The 25498-nt window shown below is 47.1% G+C and overlaps 2 protein-coding genes across 2 annotated transcripts in view; one reads left to right on the top strand and one right to left on the bottom strand.

Moving 5' to 3' along the window:
- Positions 1 to 25498, bottom strand: part of LOC309550242 (uncharacterized protein) — a gene marked incomplete at both ends in the record, with an annotated part of 302087 nt that overhangs the window by 161781 nt on the left and 114808 nt on the right. The gene's annotated exons all lie outside the window — the stretch shown is intronic.
- The window catches only part of LOC309548824 (uncharacterized protein), a gene marked incomplete at both ends in the record, with an annotated part of 45882 nt that continues 42301 nt past the window's right edge, over positions 21918 to 25498 (top strand). Inside the window, 2 exons of the mRNA XM_082248761.1 lie at positions 21918 to 21938; positions 23303 to 24805. Of these exons, the coding sequence (XP_082104887.1) occupies positions 21918 to 21938; positions 23303 to 24805 (1524 nt within the window). The remainder of the gene's footprint in view (positions 21939 to 23302; positions 24806 to 25498) is intronic.

Raw genomic sequence — 25498 nt, forward strand, 5'->3', positions numbered from 1 at the left:
GAGTAGAAGCATGAATCCATTGCTTCAGATCAAAATAGGAGGTTAGACTGAGAAGTTTAGAAGTAGCAGGAGTGTTATTTTTAACAGTGATGTTGAAGTCACCGAGAATGATTTTGGGATTTTCAGAAGAGAGAAAGTAGGGTAGCCAGTCATCAAGAAAGGTTGATACGGGTCCATCTCCCTACCCTACTGAACTCAATGGGCGGGCAGAGAGGATGGGCAGGAACTGTGTGCCTGTGAGAGTGCACGTTAATGACCAGTGTACTATCTCCTGAGCAGCGGCGGGCCCCCCTACAGTGGCGGAACTCCAGGGCCCCAGCGCAAGTGCGACTGTTGCAACCCTGGTAATTCCCCCACTGCTATGACATGACACAGACCACACAGCTCCTCCTCCCAATGTCCCTCCAATCCGAGTCAAAGAATTCTATGAAATCACACTGACCTCACAGCTCTTGCTTCCAATATCCCTCTATCCGACTCTTTATTTCTGGTGCTCTTAGGATGTGGGCTGAACCCCAGGCCTCCTTACTTTCAAAGTAGGGCTGTTGGACCTGCATTGTATGTAATATCAGAAACCTTTAAATAAAAAGAGACCTGACCAGTGAGGTGAGGAGGATTCTGGGAATGTCATTTGATTTTACTATTTGTGTTCAAATCTAGAGTTTTCCTCCTGTGAAGTCTGGAGATCATATGACCATCACATTGCCTCCAACTCCCTCCCTGATAGAATAGAGAAATAAAAAGAAGATTCTAGAAGTCACCAGAGCGATCATTGAGTTGCTGACAGGAGAGGTGAGGGGTGCTGGGAAGGACATTGTGATGGAGAATAAGCCGCCCCTCACATCACCGGGTAAGAGGAGACTTTATTGTAAAGGAGAGAGCAGTATGGAGGGTCCACCTAGATCCCCCATCCATCTGATAAACACATAGAAACAATGTATTCAGTCAGTGTGTGTGTTTCCCACAGATGGATCCAGTAATGGGAACCCACCAGAGAGATGTCCCCGTCCTCTGTATTCCTGGGATTCCACACAGGAAGGTCACACCATCCCTCACCATCATCAGGTAGATGCATAATAATCACGGTAGTTGTTATTTATACACAAGCTTGTTTGATACAATGTAGTTGTTTTATTAAATATTCAGTGTGGAAGGAAGGGCAAGTCTCTTGAGAGGGGAGGGGCCTGCTAATGGCGCCGGGAGGTGGATTAGACTAAACTCCAGGAGAGCGCCCGTCCAGTATGCGGCTCGACACAGACCAATGCTCCCCCCTACCTACCTGCCTGAGATCCCTGCCGGTCCAAACTGACCAGTCCCCCCTGCCTGTACCTCCACCTACCAGCTGTCCCTGAGCGCCAGGTCGCCGGCGGAAGTTCCCGATATCAGAGTAGGAGGGACTGACACCGGAGGAGGTTCCGGAGAGTGAGCCGCAGAGATGCCGGGAGGACATGTGTGCCCGGCCAGCGACGGGAGGAGACGCCGGCAGTTGGCTGGCCCTGAAAAGTGCGGAGTGGCGTGTCAGCTGGAAGCCTGTGTGATCTGCAGCCATGGAGTACACACCGTATGAAGCCGGAGAAGCGGGGAGAGGTGAGAGGGGATTTACCCCCCAAATGTTTGGGAATTCCATGATAAATCTAAGCCAATAATAAGCATATACAAGAATTATACCTGTAGATATACAGTGCTAAAAAGTGATCTCTTTGCTTGCATGATTTAAAGTAATCTATGCTGAAGACACCATCTAAGGACCTTCAAAGGGGCATATGGTGGAGAGGCTGCTAAAAACTTAAAAGCTTTATCACTGAATATTTTGGAAGCTGCACAGTACCTATTGATCAATAGAAGAGGCAACAACTGGGGGGAGAAAGGAACCACCAGGCAGCTGAAAAAATCTTTTACATAAATTATTCTCCTATACACAGGGGGGAAGCAAAGATAAGGAAAAAGACTGTCTAAAAATTAAAAAAAAAAATCAGGTAAAGACGGAGGAGGAAAATTACCAAAATTAAGTACCAGTCCAGGGTCTATTAAAAAGTACATGACCCCTGAAGCTACCGGGGAAAATAGTAAAAAGTTAACACCAACAAAACTAAAACAAAGCAATGAAAGTAATAAAAACCCGCAACCAAAAAACAACAGAGAAAAGTGAAGGTAATACCCCAGTTCAAATGGACAATGTACAGATGGATTAAGACCCTGATATAGGAGGAGATGAAGCGATGAAAGTTAAAGACCAAGTTCCCACTAAAGATGAAATAAAAGAAATGTTCTCAAATTTAGAAAAATCTATTAAAAAAGATATGCTAATCTTACATGAAGACATAGGACAATTATCGCAGAGAGTTGAGAAGGTAGAAGAAAAAACGGAAAACCAAGGAAAAGCACTAAAAAGGAAGAAATAAGGAGAACACAAATAGCCCAAAGAGACATACTTTATAAACGGGAAGACCGGGAAAATAGAGATAGAAGGCAAAACTTAAGAGTCAGAGGAATACCAGAAATTGGGCAAGAGGAAAAACTGGAAGAAATATTGGAAGCAGTGTTTAACCCTCTACTAGAAAGAGAAATAACAGCAAAACGTGGAATTGAAAGAGTGCATAGGATCAGGAAACCACAGAATTCACCAAAGGACTCTCCAAGGGATTTAATAGTAAGATTTCATAGATACGAGACAAGAGCTAAGATTTGGGAAAAATTAAAAAGCCGGCCCCTTTGAAATATAGAGATGTGAATGTACAAGTTTTTGCTGATCTATCCCAGGAGACATTGACAAGGAAGCGGATATTAAAGCCGATGGTGGACCTTTTGAAACAACAAAACATCTCTTATTTCTGGGGCTTTCGGCCTGTTTGGGAGTCCGAAGAGAAGGGAAGACACTAAAACTGAGATTCCCAGAAGATCTAGAAGAGTTTGGTAAAAGCCTGAAAATCCCTATGCCGAAAATACCCGGTTGGACAGCCCTCTGGGAAATAGGTGGAGAGGAAGAAGAAGAAGATCAATGGCATTTGAAAACAAAGAAGAAATAACTTGGAGAAAAAAGAGACGGCACAGTGAGGGAGAGGGCGGCGGGAGGGAGTGGAGGTGACTGGCGGGGGAGGGGGTGAGGAAGGGTGAGGAGACGGAAGAAGAGTCTTGAAAAGAACTGGACGGGATGCTGGGGAGTTGGGACAATCAACCTCTGATGGTTCCATGAGTGAGGAAAAGGGAACCAGGCTTACAGGTGCAGAGCACCACCCGAGGGGAAAATGTCGATATAAGGAGGGAGGTAGCGGATCGACTGGGAAGGCCCAGGGGAAGAGGGCCAAAACCCCATTGGCACACAATCAAAGGAAGGGAATGGGGGAGGGAGGTTGAGGGGAAAAGAGGGGGGGTTTGGGGAGAGGGGGGGGGATAGGAAAAAACAACTACTGCCCTAAGAATATATCCTATGCTCCAGTCAGAAATAATTCCCCCTTAATAAGTGGTAAAGAAATGTTAAACAATCCATTACGAATTAGATGACAGAAATACATTTTGTGACACATAATGTCAGAGGTCTAAACACCCCGGAAAAAAGACAAAAAATCATGAAAGAAATTAAAAATATGAAAGCTAACATAGTCTTCCTGCAGGAAACTCATATCCCACACTCATCCAATACTAGGTTATACTCAAAAGACCACCCCATCTGGTATTATGCAGACTCTGCAACAAAAAAGCAGAATACAGTTTATTCTGGAAGACAGGATAACAGATGTGACAGTATTCACCGTCACTGGAATTTAAAGACAGATAAGTAATGGTTTGGATTGCTTCATATTTGTCAGCAATATCTCCATATAGAAATATTAAGATTTATTCCCGTTTGCCATGGAATCTGTAATTCCTAAATGCTGTGTATATTAAATATCTTTCAATGTCAGAAAGGTTTTCCTTTTGTTTGTGTATTGGGAGGGAATGTGGATTGCCCTGTCTTACGGCTCCAGGCGGCTCCATTGTTCTGTGTCTGGCTATTGTGTACATTGATTGCCCCCTGGGGCTTCTGTCTCATTACCCATAACAGTCCTTCTAATCAAGCTATCGGACCAATCCCTGCTGACTAATTTTCAAGTCCTCATTTGCATGGCCAGGAGGACTACATGTACTTTACAATTGACCAATAGGAAAGCGGTTGTTGGGGCGGGATGTTACAAATTCTGTATAAAAGTGTGCTGTGTACTTCCAATAAATGGTCGTCCTGTTTGAACTTGCATACAGCCTGCCTGGTGTTTGTTCTAATGGATTCCGAACGGCACATAGCTGTAGTTTGGATCCCGGAGCCTTGGATGAGCGAACCATCAGACGTTGCGATCTGTAAGCTGACTCACTAGTAGCAGAGGAGTGTCGGGAGAGCGGAAGCGAGCGAGCAAGGGTCTCGTTACAACAGATAATGAGGGTAGATATCTCTTTTTGAAAGGGAAACTGTTTTCAAAAGAGGTAACTTTGGTAAATATATGTTGTCCAAATGATAAACCCATGGAATATCTTGGGGAAAATACTAGATAAATTAGAGGAGTTTAAAATGGGGTGGGTGATAATGGCCGGAGATTTCAATTTATGTTTGGATCCTGAGGTGGATAACACATCGAATGTACAGAGATGTAGAACCACACACAAATGATTAAAAATAAGTTATTTCAGCATCAACTCTTGGACACATGGAGGGTATTTCACCCAAAAGAACGGGACTATACATTCTACTCCTCTGTACATAAGATGCATTCAAGAATCGGTTATATATTGATTGAACATAGAGGAATAGAGGCAGTGACAGAGATAAAAAATAGGGATCAGAACATGGTCAGACCACGCCCCAGTTAAGATTAAGTTGAAAATAGAAGGGGGACAGACTAAAATGAACACTTGGAGACTAAATGAGGAACTTTTAAGAGAAATGGGGAGCAGAAATAGGAAAAGAATTAGAATTTTATTTCCAAATAAATGAAAAGGAAGAAACATAAAAAAATATACTATGGGAAGCTCAAAAAGCTTATATGAGAGGTATTTTGATCACTAAAGGGGCTAGGAGGAAAAAAGAGAGAGTAGAGAAAAAAGAAAGATTGATAAACGTCATCTATGGGTTAGAACAACAACAAAAAAGCACCCAGAATATAGAGATCCAACACTAACTAGAAATAAGAAGGGATGAATTAAAAGAAATATTAGTACAAGAAATTAGACAGAGTAATAACAATCTCATAAAAGAGAACTATCAATGGAAAAACAAAATCGGGAAGAATTTGGCAAGGGTCATAAAAAGGAAACAATGAACTATGTAGAGAAGATTAGAGATGGAAAGGGGGAATTCATATATTCAACTATAGCAAAGGTGTTCCAGGAGTATTGTGGGAAATTATATAACATTAAAGAGTCAACAGAGAAGAAGGGCCCAAATAAAATAAGCAAAATACAGTAATATATAAGAGAATCAAATCTCCCCAAGTTACAACAAGAAAAAATAGATTACTTAGAAGCTCCGATTACAGAGGAAGAAATAAAAATAGCCCTAAAACCACTAACTCAGGAAATAGCCCCGGACCATATGGGTTTACAATAAACTACTATAAGAAGTATAAAGATCTACTGTTACCCAAATTAAGAGACTATTTTAATGGTTTAGGCCAAGTATACGAAATGAGCAAAGAAGCCCTCCTCGCCTCAATTACTGTACAGTTATCCCAAAGGAAGGAAAAGATGCTACAATATGCTCTAGTTACTGACCCATCTCATTACTAAATATAGATAAAAAACTTTTTGCAAAAGTGTTGGCAACCAGATTAAAGAACCTGATGACAAATTAGGTCCACAACGACCAAGTGGGCTTTATACCGGGGAGACAGGGAAGGGACAACAGAGTGAGAACACTCCTATTGTTGCAACAGATGGTGAGGAGTGGATCCCAGGGATTAATATTATCAATAGATGCAGAAAAAGCATTTGACAGGGTAAGTTGGGAGTTCATGATTAGAACCCTGGAGGAATTGGGGATTGAAGGTAAAATGCTGGCATGGATCAGAGGCGTAACTAGAACCTTCAGGGCCCTGGTGCAAGCAACCATGCAGGGCCCCCCGGAAACCTAGCCGGGGCCCTTCCTTTCAAGCCTGGGGCTCCTCCCACTGATCCGGGGCCCTTCACTCTCGTTGCGGGACCCTTTATTACGGTCCCGCAGTGGGACCCTTTCACAAGTTCTGCAGTTGGCACAGTGGGGGGGGGGGCAGGGGAGCACACAGGGGCCAAGAGACAGCAGAACACAAGTGAACTGGATAGGAGGAGTGGCAGGGGCAGCATACAGAGGAACCAATCTCCTCCATTTTCCTCCTGCAGCTACAGGAGGAAAAAGGAGGACAGTGATTTCTCTACATGCTGCCCCCACCGCCCCTCCTATCCAGGTATACAGTGGAGCTGCATGGGCCCCCTGGAGCATGGGGCCCGGTTGCAATTGCAACCCCTGTAGTTACGCCCCTGGCATGGATAAAAACAATATACAACCAGTGGCGTCACTAGGGGAGTGCGGGGAGTGCGGTCCGCACCGGGTGACACCCGCCAGAGGGGTGACACCACCTAAGCCTAAACCGAGTCCAAACATTCCTGAAATGCCCCCAGCGTGTGCGGGCAGCGGGTTGTCTACACGCCGGGACGTCTCTCCAGCTGCCTGCAGTCTTCTCTGTCACTGTGTGTACGGAGTACGGACTCGGAGTTCACTCACTGAATCCGCCCCTCCTCTTCTTGCTGTGATCATGTTTACTTCCTGACTGAGTGTACAGAGGAGGAGGGGGGAGGAGGCACACCACGCTGCTTGAATGGCATTCAGACTCGTCAGGATAAGAGAAGCTGGGACGAGACAAATTGCAGGTAACCCTTCCACTGCTGGCACATTATCACTGGAAGGGATCATCCATGTTCTTTTTAACTTCAAAAAAATTGAACTTCAACAGTATTTTACGTGCTGCTGTAATATGTCATCTACTATGTATCCAGTCTCTTGTATACTACAGAAGCATGTCCGCAATCTCCAACACCCCCTGTATAATGTCCGCAATCTCCAACACCCCCTGTATAATGTCCGCAATCTCCAACACCCCCTGTATAATGTCCGCAATCTCCAACACCCCCTGTATAATGTCCGCAATCTCCAACACCCCCTGTATAATGTCCGCAATCTCCAACACCCCTGTATAATGTCCGCAATCTCCAACACCCCCTGTATAATGTCCGCAATCTCCAACACCCCCTGTATAATGTCCGCAATCTCCAACACCCCCTGTATAATGTCCGCAATCTCCAACACCCCCTGTATAATGTCCGCAATCTCCAACACCCCCTGTATAATGTCCGCAATCTCCAACACCCCCTGTATAATGTCCGCAATCTCCAACACCCCTGTATAATGTCCGCAATCTCCAACACCCCCTGTATAATGTCCGCAATCTCCAACACCCCCTGTATAATGTCCGCAATCTCCAACACCCCCTGTATAATGTCCGCAATCTCCAACACCCCTGTATAATGTCCGCAATCTCCAACACCCCCTGTATAATGTCCGCAATCTCCAACACCCCCTGTATAATGTCCGCAATCTCCAACACCCCCTGTATAATGTCCGCAATCTCCAACACCCCCTGTACTATGTCCGCAATCTCCAACACCCCCTGTATAATGTCCGCAATCTCCAACACCCCTGTATAATGTCCGCAATCTCCAACACCCCTGTATAATGTCCGCAGTCTCTGACCGTCTCCTTGTATAGTGTCTGCAGTCTCTGACCGTCTCCTGTACAATGTCCGCAGTCTCTGACCATCTCCTGTATAATGTCCGCAGTCTCTGGCAGTCTTTTGTATGATGTCTGCAGTCCCTGACAGTCTCTTGTATCATGTCCGCAGTCTCTGACCATCTCTTGTATTATTTCCACAGTCTCTGACCATCTCCTTTATCATGTCTGCAGTCTCTGACCATCTCTTGTATTATTTCCGCAGTCTCTGACCATCTCCTGTATCATGTCAGTAGTCTCTGACCATCTCTTGTATGTGGGAGGAATTTTGCCCTTTCCTTACCCCTACACTGTGAGTTACACACCCCTGTCTCCTGCACTCTTTTTGTTTTGTACTCCTAATTTTTTTTTATACATTACACACTCCTGGGCCCTGCGTTCTGTGCATTATGTACTCCTGGACATGCTCTCTGTGTGTATCATGTACTCCTAAACCTGGAACTGGCTATAGCCCTCTGTGCATTACATTCATCTAAATCTTGAACCCATTGCATTACACACCCTGGACCCCTGCAGCCTGCACTATGTATCCTAAACCCGTCACTGGCTGCAGCACTCCCCAACCCCTGTGCTCTGCTTTACACACTCCCGCACTATATACACAATACTGTACATTATATACTTCTCACCAAAGTCTTCATTGTCTCAACAGTTGCTGGTTGCTAAGCAGTCGCTGACTATTTTATTGAATTTATTCTTTAGGTAGGCTCAGACAAAGCAATCGAAGCATATTTTATAGGTACAAGGAAGCCTGGGTTTTGTTTAAACATATCCCTTAAGCCCCTCCCACAATTTACCGCAAGCTAGCATGCTGCAGGTCTTTTTACTACTCCAGTGTCCCTCATTGTGAAGTTAAAAAGTAGGGAGGTATGATTAAGCGGTGACAGCAGGCTCTTTTCCTCGCTCAGTCCACCAGAGAACAGGTAGCGAGCTGCGGGCTGTCAGTTTATCTTCCCCACTTCCCCCCTCTTTTCTCCTGTCAGCAGTGCAGGAGAAGAGAGAGCGGCTCTCATCTGATTGCCGCCCAGCTTACTGCCCGGTCTGTTTCCCTTCCCGCTGGCCACCGCGGAGGGCCAATCAGAAGAGACTAGGGGGCATCATGGGACATGTAGTCCCGGAAGATTGGCGGCCCCATTTGTTGTCCACAGGGAGCAGACCACAGCCCCAGAATGAACTCTGCTAGGGGTAGAGATTGAGGACTGGGAACCTGGGAAAAAGCTGAGGGAGGGAGTGCTCCACCATAAAGAGGACTGTGCTGGGGGAAGTCAGAGAGAGCCACACTGCCCAGCACCACCAGAGAGAGAAAGACTGTGACACTGCCAGGGTACAGACGGGCTACACTACTGACCAAAGTCAGCCTGGTTAACCCAGAGGGAGCGAACGTATAACCGGAGGGATCACTGCTGCAATTTTGCTGGGTCTGGCAGGATGGCCTGTCAGCCATTATCCGTTACTGCTCCTAGGGACTGAGCCATTAGGAAGTGCCTAATCTGCTATCCTGTAGGCCTTATTGACCGTCGCAACCTGCTTCAAAAAACGCCAACGCTGAGCTGCTGCCCGGCCCGAATATAGGGGGGGGGGGGGGTGACACCATGTTTTACCGCACCAGGTGACACCAACCCTAGTGACGCCACTGATACAACCACCCTACTGCTAGGGTGAAGGTTAATGGGACCCACTCAGAACCATTTGGAATGTCTAATGGAACAAGACAGGGATGTCCCTTATCCCCGCTGCTGTTTGTCCTCTCTTTGGAACCCCTACTGGCAACCATAAGGAAGTACCCAGACATCACAGGAGTAATGGTGGGCGATGTGAAGCACAAGGTAGCCGCATTTGCGGACGACGTTCTGCTCTACATCTCCAACCCAAGAATAACCCTCCCCAATCTGATGGAAATCCTAAGAAAATACGGAGAGCTCTCCAATTTAAAAATCAATCCGTTAAAATCTGAGATACTAAATATTAACATAAAAAAAGAAGAAGAAAAACTGAGACAGGAATTCCCATTCTCTTGGAAAAACACAGGTTTAAAATATCTGGGGATTATATTAACAACAGAACCCGAAAGCCTATATAAAGAAAATTATATACCATTGTTAAACTAAATTAAAATGGAACTAAATAGGATATCAAATGGGGGCGTGGCCTGGATCGGCATGCGATAGGACGCATGTAGCTGGAGCTCCGCCGGACTATCATCCTTACCTGTAAATCCTGTCCCCCCGAGTCCGCTACTGGTGCACCGCTGCTCGCTGGGACACCCCGCACCTCTGCAGTTATGTCCCCGCCGAAAAAGTCGTCTGAGGCGGCCGCCAAACTGGACAAGTTCCGCCGCCAGGACAAGGAAGCTTCCCCTCAAAATGGCGCCGAGTGCCCTTCAGGCTCCGATGCGGCGGCGGGAGCGGATAACGCGGCGGTCCTGGAGGCAATCTCGGCATGCCAGGCGACTCTCACCAGCAAGATTGATGAGGTGAAAGTCAATATCTCCCTTATCAGACAGGACATGCGGCAGCTGAGGGACAGGGTGTCAGAGGCTGAAACCAGACTTGGCAATATGGAGGATGCCCTCCCCCCCTTCAGCACTCTGCCGACCATCTCCAGCAGCAGGTTGCTTAGATCTTACAGAAACAGGACGATTTGGAAAACAGGCTGCGCCGCTGTAACCTGAGATTCGTTGGCCTGCCGGAGGGTGTGGAGGGACCTGACCCCGCCGCCTACCTGGAGCGGCTGCTCATCCAGACCTATGGCAGGGAGTCCCTGTCGCCCACATTCGTGGTGGAGCGGGCACATCGACTGTCCGGTCGCCCGCCGCCCCCGGGGGTCCCACCGCGCACATTCATAGCGAAACTCCTCAACTACCGTGACAGGGACGCCATCTTGTGTCTGGCGAGGCTGAAAGGCAATATTCCCCTGGACAGCGGGAGAGTGGCGGTGTTTCCGGACTTCTCGGCAGAAGTGCAACGACGCCGCAAGGGATTCCTGGAGGCCAAGAAGAGGCTACGGATAAAACACATCAAATATGCCATGATGTACCCTGCTCGTCTTCGGGTGGAAGGTGAGGACCGCGTGCATTTTTTTGAAGATCCTGAGGCGGTCATCTCCTGGCTGGAACGCCTGGAGGCCCGTGCTTAGCGGCCGGGGGTCGCCTTCCCGCCTGATTGATGCTTCCCTATGTTTTGCCCTGGATTGTCTCCTTTTTTGCTGAGGCCTTCTGTTGGTCACCCTTGACCAGATCATCTTCCCCCTCCTTGCCTACCCCCTCTGTACCAGACCATCCGGACTGTGAACACTCCTGAGCTACGGGACTCCTGGGGTACAGAGGGGAGCTGCTATTTTTTCCCTAACTTGGACGGCCTTCCTTATTTGTTTCATGCTTCATGCACAACTTTCTTTCACCAGGGGACTCAGTTCGTCTCGGGTCCGGCGGAGGACGCCGGGTATCTTGATGTCTTCTCCACTACCTGGGCTGCGTCCACAGCCCGTCCTGCCGCCCAGCGGTTTTTCGTCCCCTGCACCCAACTGGCTTGGGTGCCTGGTCCCCATGGATTTACTTTTCCCCCTTTTCTCTCTACTCCTTCACCCTTTTTGCTCGGAGCTTGCGGCCCGCCTCTCTGGGACCTCCCCTGTGGAGCCTGGTGATGCGGATTGCGGGCCCGACTGTTTCCCTCCCTTCAGTACCCAAGTCCATTGGGGACCTTTGTTTTTGTTTTGGGTTTTTCAGGGACTCTATGCCCGCACATGTTGGGGATGGTGCAGGGCGGGGTGGGGGGTTATTGTTTACTTCATCGTGTTTATTGTGCTGAGTTATATGCCTAATTTCTCATTACATTTTCCATTGCTTGATGTCCTGAAATGGTGTAGTGTTCCTATTGATACTACTTTTATGTTTGTACTGACAGCTATGTGTATCCTGGGATTGGTGTGCCGTGTGGGGGGGGGGGGGGGTTTGGGACCCTGGAGCTGCAGCGCCTCGATTTTATGCATCAGTTTAGATGGCCGCCTTGAAGTTGATGACCTGGAATGTCCGGGGCATCCGTGATAAACGTAAACGTTCAGCCGTGTTTGCCTTCCTTAACCACTTGCCGACCGCTCACATGGAGCGTACTGCGGCAAAGTGGCTCGTTCCCGTCCTGCGACGTAGACCTACGTCGCTGGACTCCTCCCCCTGTAGGCGGCGCTCGCGCGCCGCCGGAGGCGCGCTCCCGCTGTTTTCATTCACAGCGGGAGTCGGGCCAGGGGAGGAGCAGCGGCGATTGCCGCTGCTCTGCCCCGATCGTTGGGGAATCGAGTGAGGAGATCCGCCCGCCTGTGTAAACAGAGCGGGCGGATCTCCATAGTGACCGGGACTGACAGATCGGAGTGTTCAGCATAGCTGAACATCCGATCTGTCCTTCTGTCACTCAGTCACCTCCCCCCCCCCCCACACGTCAGTAAGCACCAGGCATACATTAACCCCTCCCTCTCCAATAAAATTAACCCCTTCACTGCCAGTGTCATTTTTACAGTAACAGTGCATATGTATAGCACTGATTACTGCAGTAATGTCACTGGTACCCCCAAAAGTGTCAAAAATGTCAGTCAAGGGTCCGATTTGTGCGCCGCAATGTCGCAGTCCCGCAAAAAAAATCGCAGATCACCGCCATTACGCGTTAAAAAAAAAAACACCAAAAATGACAGAAATCTTTCCCTTTGTTAGTAAATGCAATAACTTTTGCGCAAACCAATCAAAATACGCTTATTGCGATTTTTTTTTTTACCAAACATAGGTAGCAGAAAACAAATTGGCCAAAAATTTTAAAAAAAATTGATTTTTACATTTTTTTGGGGGGGAATTTCATATAAAAAAATGTTAAAAATATTGTTATTTTTTCAAAATAAATGCTTTTTTTTGTTTATAGCGCAAAAAGTAAAAATCGCACAGGTGATCAAATACCACCAAAAGAAAGCTCTGTTTGTGGGAAAAAAAGGACATAAATTTCGTTTGGGTACGGCATCGCACGACCGCGCAATTGTCAGTTAAAGTCGCACAACGCCGAATCGCAAAAAGTGGCCTGGACGGAAGACAGCAAAATCCTCCGGTGGTCAAGTGGTTAAAACTCAAAGGGTAGCCATCCTTGTCCTTTTGGAGACTCATTTGGATGGCCAGATGCACCTTTCCCTGCATAGACCCTGGATTGGTTGGTCATACCACTCTGCGTACACCTCCCACTCCAGGGGTGTGGCGATTTTAGTGGCCAAGACGGTGCACTTCCAGCTCCGGGGCTCTCAGACGGACCCACAGGGCAGGTTAATTTTTTTGCGGGTACTGATTTATGGAGAGCCCTTTTTGCTTTTAGCCTTTTATGTCCCTCCCCCTTTCTCTATGACGATAATAGCGGCTGGTCTTACTTACATGTCCCAATTCCCTAACATACCGGCTATTTGGATGGGGGATTTTAATAATGTCTTTGACCCCTCTTTGGATGGATTGCAGCCCTTCCCCCAGGCCCCGCATCTGGTGACCAGCACTAGATTTGCTAGGTTGCTGGAGGCGGCGGGCCTGGTGGACTCGTGGCGGTTTATGTTTCCCCAACAGAGAGCTTACTTGTGCTTCTCCTCGACGCACCATACCATGTCCCCAATTGACCTCATCCTGGTCTCCCGGGTTCTGTCCCCGTTCCTGGTGGCGGTCGGGTTCTCCCCCCGGTCGCTGTCGGATCACAGTCCCTATTGGATGACGCTCAGGCTGGACCGGTGCAAACCGCGCCCGGCCTGGCGTCTCAACCCTATGTGGCTGACCCTGATGCCTGAGGAGACCCCATTGGCCGCCTGCTGGACCCAATTCTTCACCGATAACAAGGGCACTGACTCCCCGTTGGCGGTGTGGGAGGCGTTCAAGCTGCACGCCAGGCTTTCTCTACAGACCCATATAAAACGATTTAAATCTGACTCGGCAGCAGCATACTCCCGTGCGGTGGCTGAGCTGCGGGGTGCTGAGGATGCGTATCTGGCAGACCCCTCGCAGGCGAATGCCTCCAGATTGGGGCTTCTGTCGCGGGCGGTCTCCCAGATAGAATACGAATGTGCCAAGACTAAGTTGCTATTCCAAAAGCAGAGGATCTTTGAGCAGGGTGAGCGGGCGGAACGATTACTTGCCTATCTGGTACATTGTGAGGACAGGCCGCCTGTGGTGAACACCCTGCGCTCAGACTCGGGCACTCCTGTTACTGACTTGGAGGAGGTGACAGAGCGGTTCCGTCTCTTCTTCAGCCAACTGTACTCCTCCAGGGCCCCCGTGGAGGACGCGGCAATGCATGTGTTCCTGGACGCGGTGGAATTCCCCTCGCTGACAGAGGAACAGGTCCTGCTTTTGGAGGCCCCCCTCACGGAGGAGGAGGTTGCTGAGGCTATGTCCAGGTTTCCCAGGTCGAAATCCCCGGGCACTGACGGTCTTCCCATAGAATTTTATGCCCACTATTCGGAAATTCTTGTCCCTAAATTGCTACAACTGTTCACTCACATGTTTGAGGAATTTACCCTGCCCCCCCACCATGAGGGAGGCTATGATCGTGTTAATCCCTAAACCAGGAAAGGACCCTCAGTGCCCGGAATCTTATCGCCCTATCTCTCTCTTGCAGGTGAACATTAAGATACTTGCTAGATCCTGTCCATCCGCCTGAACAAGGTGATCTTATCGCTTGTTCACGAGGATCAGGCAGGATTTATGCCTGGTAGGAATATGTCCTTTAATCTCCGCAGGCTCTTTATGAACCTCCAGGCCACACATGAGAACTGCGGGGAGAGAGTAGTGGTGACTCTGGACACGGCAAAGGCCTTCGACTCCGTTGAGTGGGGGTTTCTGTGGGAATGTCTCCGGAGGTTTGGCTTCGGACCCAACTTCATCAAGTGGGTCAGGCTCCTGTATACTGCCCCGACTGCCAGGGTGTTGGCCAATGGGTGGCCCTCCGCGGGGTTTCCACTCGCTAGGGGGACCAGGCAGGGGTGCCCACTCTCTCCCCTGCTATATGCCCTGGTGGCAGAGCCACTGGCTATTGCCATCAGGGCCCACCCGGACATACACGGCCTTCGTGTGGGCCCCCTGGTGGAAAAAATTAGCATGTACGCCGATGACACCCTCCTGTACCTGGTGGACTCAGGGGACTCTCTCACTACGGCCCTTTCCCTTATAGATACGTACGCCACTTATTCCGGACTGCAAATTAACTGGGATAAATCCCAAATTCTCCCCGTAGACCCCCCGACCCGGGGGGGACCCCCACGACGGGACCCCTGCAGCGTGTAGACAGTTTTAAATACCTCGGGGGTTTGGGTCACGACACGCCCCCGGGACTATATCGGGACAATATCCAACCCCTCTACCCCCTGATTAAGGCCAAGACTCAGATTTGGTCAAGATTGCCACTGGGTCTAATGGGTAGGGTAAACTTAATCAAAATGGTACTACTGCCAAAGATTTTGTATGTTCTCTGGCACTCCCCAAACTACCTCCCGTTAAAATATTTTAAACAAATGGATTCTCTCCTGAAGGTGTTTGTGTGGGGCAACAGCTGGCACAAGCTCTCCTGGTGTAAATTGCAGAACCCCACCAACCTCGGGGGCGTGGCGTTGCCGGACTTTAATTCTTACTACCTAGCTGCCAAATTATCCCAATTTTTCCACATCGACAAAATAGACAGAACCCGTTTTCTTTTGCTGCTCTGCCCCCGGTGGTCCCATGCGACGGGCGACCCCCTATCAGTCATCCTGAGGGGTGGGGGTGGTGCGGTGGTGGGGGGGGACACGTCCTCTATGCTCCATCACTACAGCCGTGTTTGGGCGATCGTGCTGGCCAAACTCAGTTACCCCCCGCTCCATGCCCTCACGCCCCTATGGCATAACGGGACCCTTCCGGAATTCCGTACAGTGCCGGACCCTGAGTTGTGGGGGGGCGAGGGAATATATTATCTCTCCCACATAGTGACGGGATCCACCCTCTGCACCTTTGATGACTTGCGAGTTTCCTGTCAGCTACCGGAGCACATGCTATTCCGCTACTACCAAATTAGACATGCCTTCCAGGCGCAGGTCCAGCCTGACATGCCCCCTTTGGAGTCTCTCCCGGTCCTAGAGATAATTAGGTGCACTGAGCCTAGCCATTTGATCTCCATCCTGTACTCGGAGCTGCACTCGCCCCTCCTTCACCTCGATAGCGTATGCCCTGAAGGCAGGCTGGGAGTCGGAGGTCGGCGACATTGAGGATGAGGATTGGAGCGATGCACTGGAGACGTGCCGGCAGGTGTCTCCTAAACTTTTTGATAGGCTAACCCAGTTATTTATAGTCCACCGTGCTTACCTTACTCCAGCTAGGCTGGCAAGATACCGACCTAATCTTTCCCGGGAATGCCCTATGTGTCACTCCGCCCATGGTACGTTCCACCACCTCCTCTGGCTTTGCCCCCGAATTCAGGCCTATTGGCAGCAAGTTGTGACCTTCCTGCATGATACCATGGGCTCCCCACTTCAGCTAGACCCTAGACCAGCGGTCACTAAATGGCGGCCCGCGGTCCATTGGCGGCCCGCGCGATGCTTCTGCCCGGACCGCTTGCGGCTCACTAGCAGCCGTTGTCCTGTCGGGCCGCGAGTAGGGGAGTGACGTCCCGCGCGAGCCGCGAGTAGGGGAGTGACGTCCCGCGCGCGCCCCGCCCCCTGCAACTGACTAATGGACATCGCGGTGTCCTGTCGGGCTGCGAGTAGGGGCGTGACGTCACTCGCGCGCCCCGCCCTCTGCTCCTGACTGCGGCTCCCTCACAGCGGACGCTATGTGCATGCCCCGCCCCCCTGTTCGCGGCTTTTGACTCAGCTGGCTCCAGGTATGTGGAGCACATTTTTAGAGGAGAATAATGCAATTTAAAAAAAAAAAACCCTGAAGTGTGCAGACTGGCATGTGTTGTTGTGCTCATTAGAGTGCCCCATAAAAGAAACAAAATATGCCCATCAGATTGCTCCCTTGACATAAAATGTGCCCATCAGCGTGCCCCTTATTTTATGCTAAGGGACACGCTGATGGGCATATTTTATGTTAATGGACACGCTGATGGGCATATTTTATGTTAAGGGACACGCTGATGGGCACATTTTATGTTAAGGGGCACGCTAATGGGCATATTTTATGTTAAGGGGCACGCTAATGGGCATATTTTATGTTGAGCGCAACGCTGATTTACACGTTTTGTTTTGCCCATCAGCGTGACCCTTAACATAAAATGTGCCCATCAGCGTGCCCCTTAACATAAAATATGCCCATCAGTGTGTACCACAGCAAAAAATATGCACATCAGCATGCCCCTTAACATAAAATATGCCCATCAGCATGACCCTTAACATAAAATAAGGGGCAAGCTGATGGGCACATTTTATGTTAGGGGCACTCTGATGGGCAGAACAAAATGTGCCCACCAGCATGACCCTTAACATAAAATATGCCCATCAGCGTGCCCCTTAGCATAACATTTGCCCATCAGCGTGACCCTTAACACAAAATAAGGGGCACGCTGATGGGCATATTTTATGTTAAGGGTCACGCTGATGGGCACATTTTATGTTAGGGGGCACCCTGATGGGCACATTTTATGATGGTGGGATCGCTGATGGGCAAAAAAAAACGTGTAAATCAGCGTTGCTCTTAACATAAAATATGCCCATCAGAGTGCCCCTTAACATAAAATATGCCCATCAGTGTGTACCACAGCATAAATATGCACATCAGCATGCCCCTTAACATAAAATATGCCCATCAGCATGACCCTTAACATAAAATAAGGGGCAAGCGGATGGGCACATTTTATGTTAAGGGTCACGCTGATGGGCACATTTTATGTTAGGGGGCACGCTGATGGGCAAAACAAAACGTGTAAATCAGCGTTGCGCTCAACATAAAATATGCCCATTAGCGTGCCCCTTAACATAAAATGTGCCTATCAGCGTGTCCCTTAACATAAATATGCCCATCAGAGTTCCCTTTAACATAAAATATGCCCATCAGCGTGCCCCTTATTGTGTTAAGGGTCACGCTGATGGGCAAATGTTATGTTAAGGGTCATGCTGATGGGCATATTTTATGTTAAGGGGCATGCTGATGTGCATATTTATACTGTGGTACACACTGATGGGCATATTTTATGTTATGGGGCACTCTAATGGGCATATTTTATGTTAAGAGCAACGCTGATTTACACGTTTTTTTTGCCCATCAGCGATCCCACCATCATAAAATGTGCCCATCAGGGTGCCCCCTAACATAAAATGTGCCCATCGGCGTGACCCTTAACATAAAATATGCCCATCAGCGTGCCCCTTATTTTGTGTTAAGGGTCACGCTGACGGGCAAATGTTATACTAAGGGGCACGCTGATGGGCATATTTTATGTTAAGGGTCACGCTGGTGGGCACATTTTGTTTAGAGTCAGCACAGACTTGAGATTCGGACCTCGGGCCAATGAAAATTTTAGCGACCGGACCTCCTTGAATTTTAATTCATTACCCCTGCCCTAGACAATGCTTGTTGGGTATCTACCCAGAGGATGCTATGGATAAGCCTACGAAAGTCTTCCTGCAACACTCCCTCCTTTGTAGCTAGGAAGTTGGTGGCCAGGCAATGGATGAGAGAGAGCCCCCCGGGTTTCCCACAATGGTTGAAAGAGGTCAATTTCATTTTGCCGTATCATTGTATTATGTATAAAAATCGGGGCTTCCCCCACGAAATACAATAAAATCTGGGACAGATGGATTCAGAATCCGGCTACTTGTACCTAGTGGCTCCACTGTTACTGCTATTGCACCCATACCCTTCTACTTGTACTGCACCGTCCTCTGTACTTCTCCCCCCCTGTGATTGTTATCTACTCGTTTCCCCTCTATGTCAGCAATGTATGCAATGTTTTGTTGTACTCATGACTGCACTACTGTTTGTAAAATGTTGTCCTTGTTTCACAATAAGCTCTCTGTTTTTGAAAAAAAAATTGTAATCAAATAGATCGTTATCTTGGATGGGAAGAATAAACATCATCAAGATGGCAATATTACCGAAAATAGCCTACAAATATCAAATGCTACCAATACCGATCCCTTAATTATATTTTAAAACCCTGAAATTTTTAGTTTCTAGATTCATATGGAAAAAATCTGGGATAAAATTCACAAAAAAAACAAATGGAAACACAACTCACCTTTAATTCCACTCAAAGATAAAAGCTTCTTCCTACCAGGGCAAAAAAAGATGGGAGGAGGCTGGATCGGAGACGAGGATGCACGTTTGAGAGACATTGTAGATAAGGGACAGTTATGCATAATTAAAAACTTAGAACACAAAAATTAGAAGATCAATGAATGGCGGTATTGTCAGCTAAAACACTTTAGTGTCCACCTTACCAAAACCGTTGAGATCAGGAGACGAGCTACTCCCTTTTTGAGTAAATTTGCTCATATGATAAACATAAGAATAGTATTTCGAACATATATAAAATACTGGTGGACATAGCAGGCCCGAGAATACCGGCATATATTGAAAAATGGGAAATGGAATTAGGAACATGGAATAAGGATTTTAATTTAGAAAAAAAACTTTAGATTAACTCACTGCTCTTCGGTAGATGTGAACACTGCCGAAATGAATTATAAATGCATCGCAAGATGGTATAACACTCCCGACAGAATTCACAACTACCAGAAAGAGAAATCTAAACACTGTTGGAGAGGTTGTAAAGAAGCTGGTACAATGGCCCATCTTTGGTGGGAATGTCCGAAAATTAAAAAATTCTGGAAGGAGGTTCTGGCCCAAATTAAAAAAATCTGGAAAATAGAGATTATAGAAGATCCTTGGTTCTGTCTTTTTTCTCAGCACAAAAAGGTCAATTAAACAACATAAAGCGACACTAACCCCCCCCCCCCCCCCCATCTGATGAATGCTGCAAAGGGTTTGATCCCGCTATTTTGGCAAACATCTGAGGCACCGACACTAGGAGATTGTATGAGAAGAGTGGAAAAAATAAGAATATTGGAATACTTAAAAGGGGGGGGGGGGGAGACGAGATTTTAGACCCGGATGTTACATGGGAAGATTGGACAGAATTAAAAAAAACAAGGGGATATACACAATGGATTGAGGAATAGGAATATAGATAGATAGAACGTTTGGGAGTAGTTGGGGATAAGGTGGGAAGGGAATATTTAGAAGGGGGGAAAAGCACAAGAGAGGGAGATATATTGCTTTGTACTGTTTTATATTTGAAAGATGGTGTTTTTGTATATGGAAAACAATAAATAAATGTATAAAAAAATAAATAAAAAAATATTCAGTGTGGAAACCTTTGGGATGATAATATTGATGTCCCCATCCTCTGTATTCCTGGGATTCCACACAGGAAGGTCACACCATACCTCACCATCATCAGGTAGATGAGGAACAATCACTGATAGTATCATTAGGATTTGTACATTATCTGCATTGTTACCATTGATGTCATTTTTATTATATATTCAGAGTGGAAACCTGAGAGATTCTAAAGTTGAGGTTAAAGAAGGGATAAAAGAGGAGGATGATGAGGATGGGGTGATGAAAGAGTCAGGGTTTCTAAAGGAACGCAAAGATCTGTATCAGGACACCATGGAGGAGTCATCCAGCTACAGAAACCCACCAGAGAGATGTCCCCGTCCTCTGTATTCCCGGGATTCCACACAGGAAGGTCACACCATCCCTCACCATCATCAGGTAGATGAAGAACAATCACTGATAGTATCATTAGGATCTGTACATTATCTGCATTGTTACCATTGATGTCATTTTTATTATATATTCAGAGTGGAAACCTGAGAGATTCTAAAGTTGAGGTTAAAGAAGAGATAAAAGAGGAGGATGATGAGGATGGGGTGATGGAGGAGTCAGAATTCCTAAAGGAACACAAAGATCTGTACCAGGACACCATGGAGGAGTCATCCAGCTACAGAAACCCACCAGAGAGATGTCCCCATCCTCTGTATTCCCGGGGTTCCACACAGGAAGGTCACACCATCCCTCAATGTTACAAGGTTGGTGGATTGGAGCATCTAAAACATGGACTTCTGGAGAGGATGTGTTTTTTTCTTTAATATATAATATCACAATAATAAAGCTTATATTTTACAGATGATATTCTCTCTCATTTTCTTGATTTAGAGTGGAGATCCAATCGATATAGAATTTGAGATTAAAGCAGAAGAAGAAGAGAGGTATGTGAGGGATGATCAGCAGTCTATGGAGGAGGATGGAATAACGGGGACATTTATAGAGGAGGACACTCCTACAGAGATTAGCACAGGTGGGTCATTAACACTAAATACATTCCTCCACCCATACTGCTCACTGATTGGTCCAGAGTAGGGCAAGGACTGGGTGATATGAGCCTGTAATACCCTGGTCACTATCCTGAGCTGTGTTCCCTGTCCTGTATTCCTGTATTTCTCTCGGATAATCTTCCTTCTCTGTGCTGCAGACACAATTTATGTATCTAGACTGGATTTATGGAGATTCTGGGGTTCAGCTGGCAGCAAAATGTTGATATTTACCATAGACGTTGCTTGACCTAGGCACCTGGGGTATGTACCTTGGGTCTTCTGCCCCATGCCTGGGTCTACCAAGATCTCTCACAGGACAATTCCCCCGGGGTTACTTGCTCTGTTATTTGCTGGCTGTGCCGGATGGAGGGATATGTCTGTATAGTCTCACACCCAAGTCAATGAGTGCAGTCTCAGGAGATGGGAGGCAGTGGTGTGGGACCTCTGCAACTGATTACTGAACACAAATATTTTAACTCCTGACCCCTGCACTATATACTCTATGTTGTGCATTATATACTCCTGACCCCTGCACTATATACTCTGTTCTGTACATTACATACTCCTGACCCCTGCACTATATGGATTCTCTTTTGTTACGCCCATTTTCTACCAGCTGGACATTTTATATCTGATGATTTGATTGGAGGACAGACCTTTACATGTTGATAATAATGTGATAACATCCTCAAGCTTCAACCTGGCGGAAACCCCCGGTCAGGAACAACACCACAGTACAGACCACCTAAGTCCAACACTCTCCAGCAAAAACCATAATGAGATGGAGGCCACAAATGGTGAAGTAAGTAGGCACAAAGTTTAATAAAGAAGGTAAATAACTCACATGTAAACAGAATAAAAAGTGCTTGTAATCGGCAGGATCCGAGGATGCAGCTGCCCGACTTCCGGGTTTAACGTGGTGACGTCAGCACGCCTTCCCGATGCGTTTCGTCATAGATGACGTCTTCCTTTGGATTCCTCAGGAAGACATCATCTATTACAAGCGCTTTTTATTCTGTTTACATGTGAGATATTTACCTTCTTTATTAAACTTTGTGACTACTAACTTCACCATTTGTGGCCTCCATCTCTTTATGGTTTTTGCTGGAGAGTGTTGGACTTAGGTGGTCCGTGCTGTGGTGTTGTTCCTGACTGGGGTTTCCGCCAGGTTGAACCAGCCAGAGGGGTCACACTGCTGCCCATTGGAGCAGACAGGAGCCGCACCATTTAAGTATATTGATGGGCTTTATTACATCTGCCTTTTGGTAAGCGCATAGCGTGGTCTTACCTTTGTCACGGATTGAGGAGAACTCACATTATTGCGGTGGATGAATTTCAATTTCTGCACCCTGCCCATCTTATTTGGACTTTCTTTACCTTTCTTATGAACACTACGATATTTTAACCTGGATGTAGTGTTAAAGTTATTTGCAACAATTGTTCACTGTTTTATTTATGCATATGTTTTGATCACTTACACTTCAAGTTAGCGCAGCTTTATCTTTATATTTGTTATTTGGTGTATTCCCACTTCAGCTGCAGCTTCATTTATATTTATATCTCATATATTTTTCACTGTTTAGCACAAGCTTAATATTATTATTTCAGAGTGTGTTTAGCGCGGTTATTATTTTATATAATCTTTGTATTTCTATTTTAGTAGATGGACGGGAGATGAGGAAAACCTCAGAGGATTATCTCACTTTGTCTCCAGACTGTAAAGAAGAAGATGAGGACATCACACAGTATAGTCCAGGAGAAAACCCGGCTACCTCAAATGTCCATCCGGCACCACACAGTGTAGATAGACCATCGTATTCCTCTTATCCTGAGGAACTTCAGACTGTGAGGGACGGTGCCGGACCATCGTATTCCTCTTATCCTGAGGAACCTCAGACTGTGAGGGACGGTGCCGGACCATTGTATTTCTCTTATCCTGAGGAACCTCAAACTGTGAGGGACAGTGCGGGACCATCATATTCCTCTTATCCTGAGGAACCTCAGACTGTGAGGGACAGTGCGGAACCATCGTATTCCTCTTATCTTGAGGCACCTCAGACTGTGAGGTACAGTGCCGGACCATCGTATTCCTCTTATCCTGAGGAACCTCAAACTGTGAGGGACAGTGCGGGACCATCGTATTCCTCTTATCCTGAGGCACCTCAGACTGTGAGGGACGGTGCCGTCCTTCCAACAGATAAGAGGTTCTCCTGTACTGAGTGCGGGAAGGGATTCGGTTTTAAATACATTCTTAATGTGCATAAAAGATCTCACACCGGTGAGAAGCCATATTCCTGTCCTGAGTGTGGGAAATGTTTTTCAGAGAAGTCCACTCTTTCCGTGCATCAGAGATCGCACACTGGTGAGAAGCCATATTCCTGTCCTGAGTGCGGGAAATGTTTTTCCTACAAGTCCCATCTTTCCACACATCAGAGATTTCACATGGGGAAAAAGCCGTATTCCTGTTCTGAGTGTGGGAAATGTTTTTCAAAGAAGTCCCATCTTTCCACACATCAGAAATTGCACACTGGTGAGAAGCCCTACTCCTGTCCTGAGTGTGGGAAATGTTTTTCAGAGAAGTCCACTCTTTCCACACATAAGAGATCGCACACTGGTGAGAAGCTGTATTCCTGTCCTGAGTGTGGGAAATGTTTTTCAGTGAAGTCCAGTCTTTCTGTGCATCAGAGATCGCACACTGGTGAGAAGCCGTATTCCTGTCCTGAGTGTGGGAAATGGTTTTCAGTGAAGTCCAGTCTTTCCGTGCATCAGAGATCGCACACTGGTGAGAAGTCACATTCCTGTCCTGAGTGTGGGAAATGTTTTTCAGTGAAGTCCCATCTTTCCAGACATCAGAGATCTCACATGGGGGAAAAGCCATATTCCTGTTCAGAGTGTGGGAAATGTTTTTCAGTGAAGTCCAATCTTTCCATGCATCAGAGATTTCACACGGGGGAAAAGTTGTATTCCTGTTCTGAGTGCGGGAAATGTTTTCCAGAGAAGTCCAGTCTTTCCACACATCAGAGATCTCACACTGGTGAGAAGCCGTATTCCTGTCCTGAGTGTGGGAAATGTTTTTCACAGAAGTCCACTCTTTCCACACATCAGAGATCGCACACTGGTGAGAAGCCGTATTCCTGTCCTGAGTGCGGGAAATGTTTTTCACAGAAGTGTGATTTTTCCACACATCAGAGATTGCACACTGGTGAGAAGCCGTATTCCTGTTCTGAGTGTGGGAAATGTTTTTCAGTGAAGTCATGTCTTTCCATGCATCAGAGATTACACACGGGGGAAAAGTTGTATTCCTGTTCTGAGTGCGGGAAATGTTTTTCAGAGAAGTCCAGTCTTTCCACACATCAAAGATCTCACACTGGTGAGAAGCCGTATTCCTGTCCTGAGTGTGGGAAATGTTTTTCACGGAAGTCCACTCTTTCCACACATCAGAGATCGCACACTGGTGAGAAGCCGTATTCCTGTCCTGAGTGCGGAAAATGTTTTTCACAGAAGTGTGATCTTTCCACACATCAGAGATTGCACACTGGTGAGAAGCCGTATTCCTGTCCTGAGTGTGGGAAATGTTTTGTACAGAAGTCCAATCTTTACAGACATCAGAGATCTCACACGGGGGAGAAGCCACTTTCCTGTCCTGAGTGTGGGAAGTGTTTTGCAAGGAAGTCCAATCTTTACAGACATCAGAGATCTCACAAGGGGCAGAAGCCACTTTCCTGTCCTGAGTGAGGGAATTGTTCCTCATTGAAGTCCTGTCTTCCTGTACATCAGGGGTCCCACACAACCCTGGTGGTGTATTAGTGCCTTGAGTGTGGAAAATGTCTTCTATATGAATGTTGGTGGACATGTGGGGAAGAAGCACATCCTGATATACACCTCAGATATACTCCATGGTTGATCTTCATCATGTAAGAAACACTTCATAAGGAGATCAGAGATTACCAAAGACATGGATGAAGTGTTGTCCCGTGTTGGCCATTGATAGCAGTAGAAAAATAAAAATGGAGTCCTTACCTTTCATTGGCTGAGTACATTTTGTGCGGGAAGATTTCACAAACACTTACAGAACTGGTTGTTATAAATGTGTTGATGAAATGTGACCCACATTCCCCCAGTCATGGTGAATTGAGATTTCTTATAATGGTCAGTTCCATCTAGTGGCCATAATGTGCTTTCCTGACAGATGTTCATGGCAGCATACGTTTGGGTAGGCCCGCCCTCGTTCCTCCCCCATAATACCCCTACCCCCATAAATGTTCAGGATAAGCCAATGGCTGCAGTCCTTTTTTGTCCTCCTCACTTATAGGACCATTTTTGTATTAAGTTTTCCTACCTAATGGAAGTATTGGTGGGCGG

This window comes from Pelophylax lessonae (genome assembly GCF_965119305.1).
Source record: "Pelophylax lessonae genome assembly, chromosome: 3".
Lineage (NCBI taxonomy): Eukaryota > Metazoa > Chordata > Amphibia > Anura > Ranidae > Pelophylax > Pelophylax lessonae.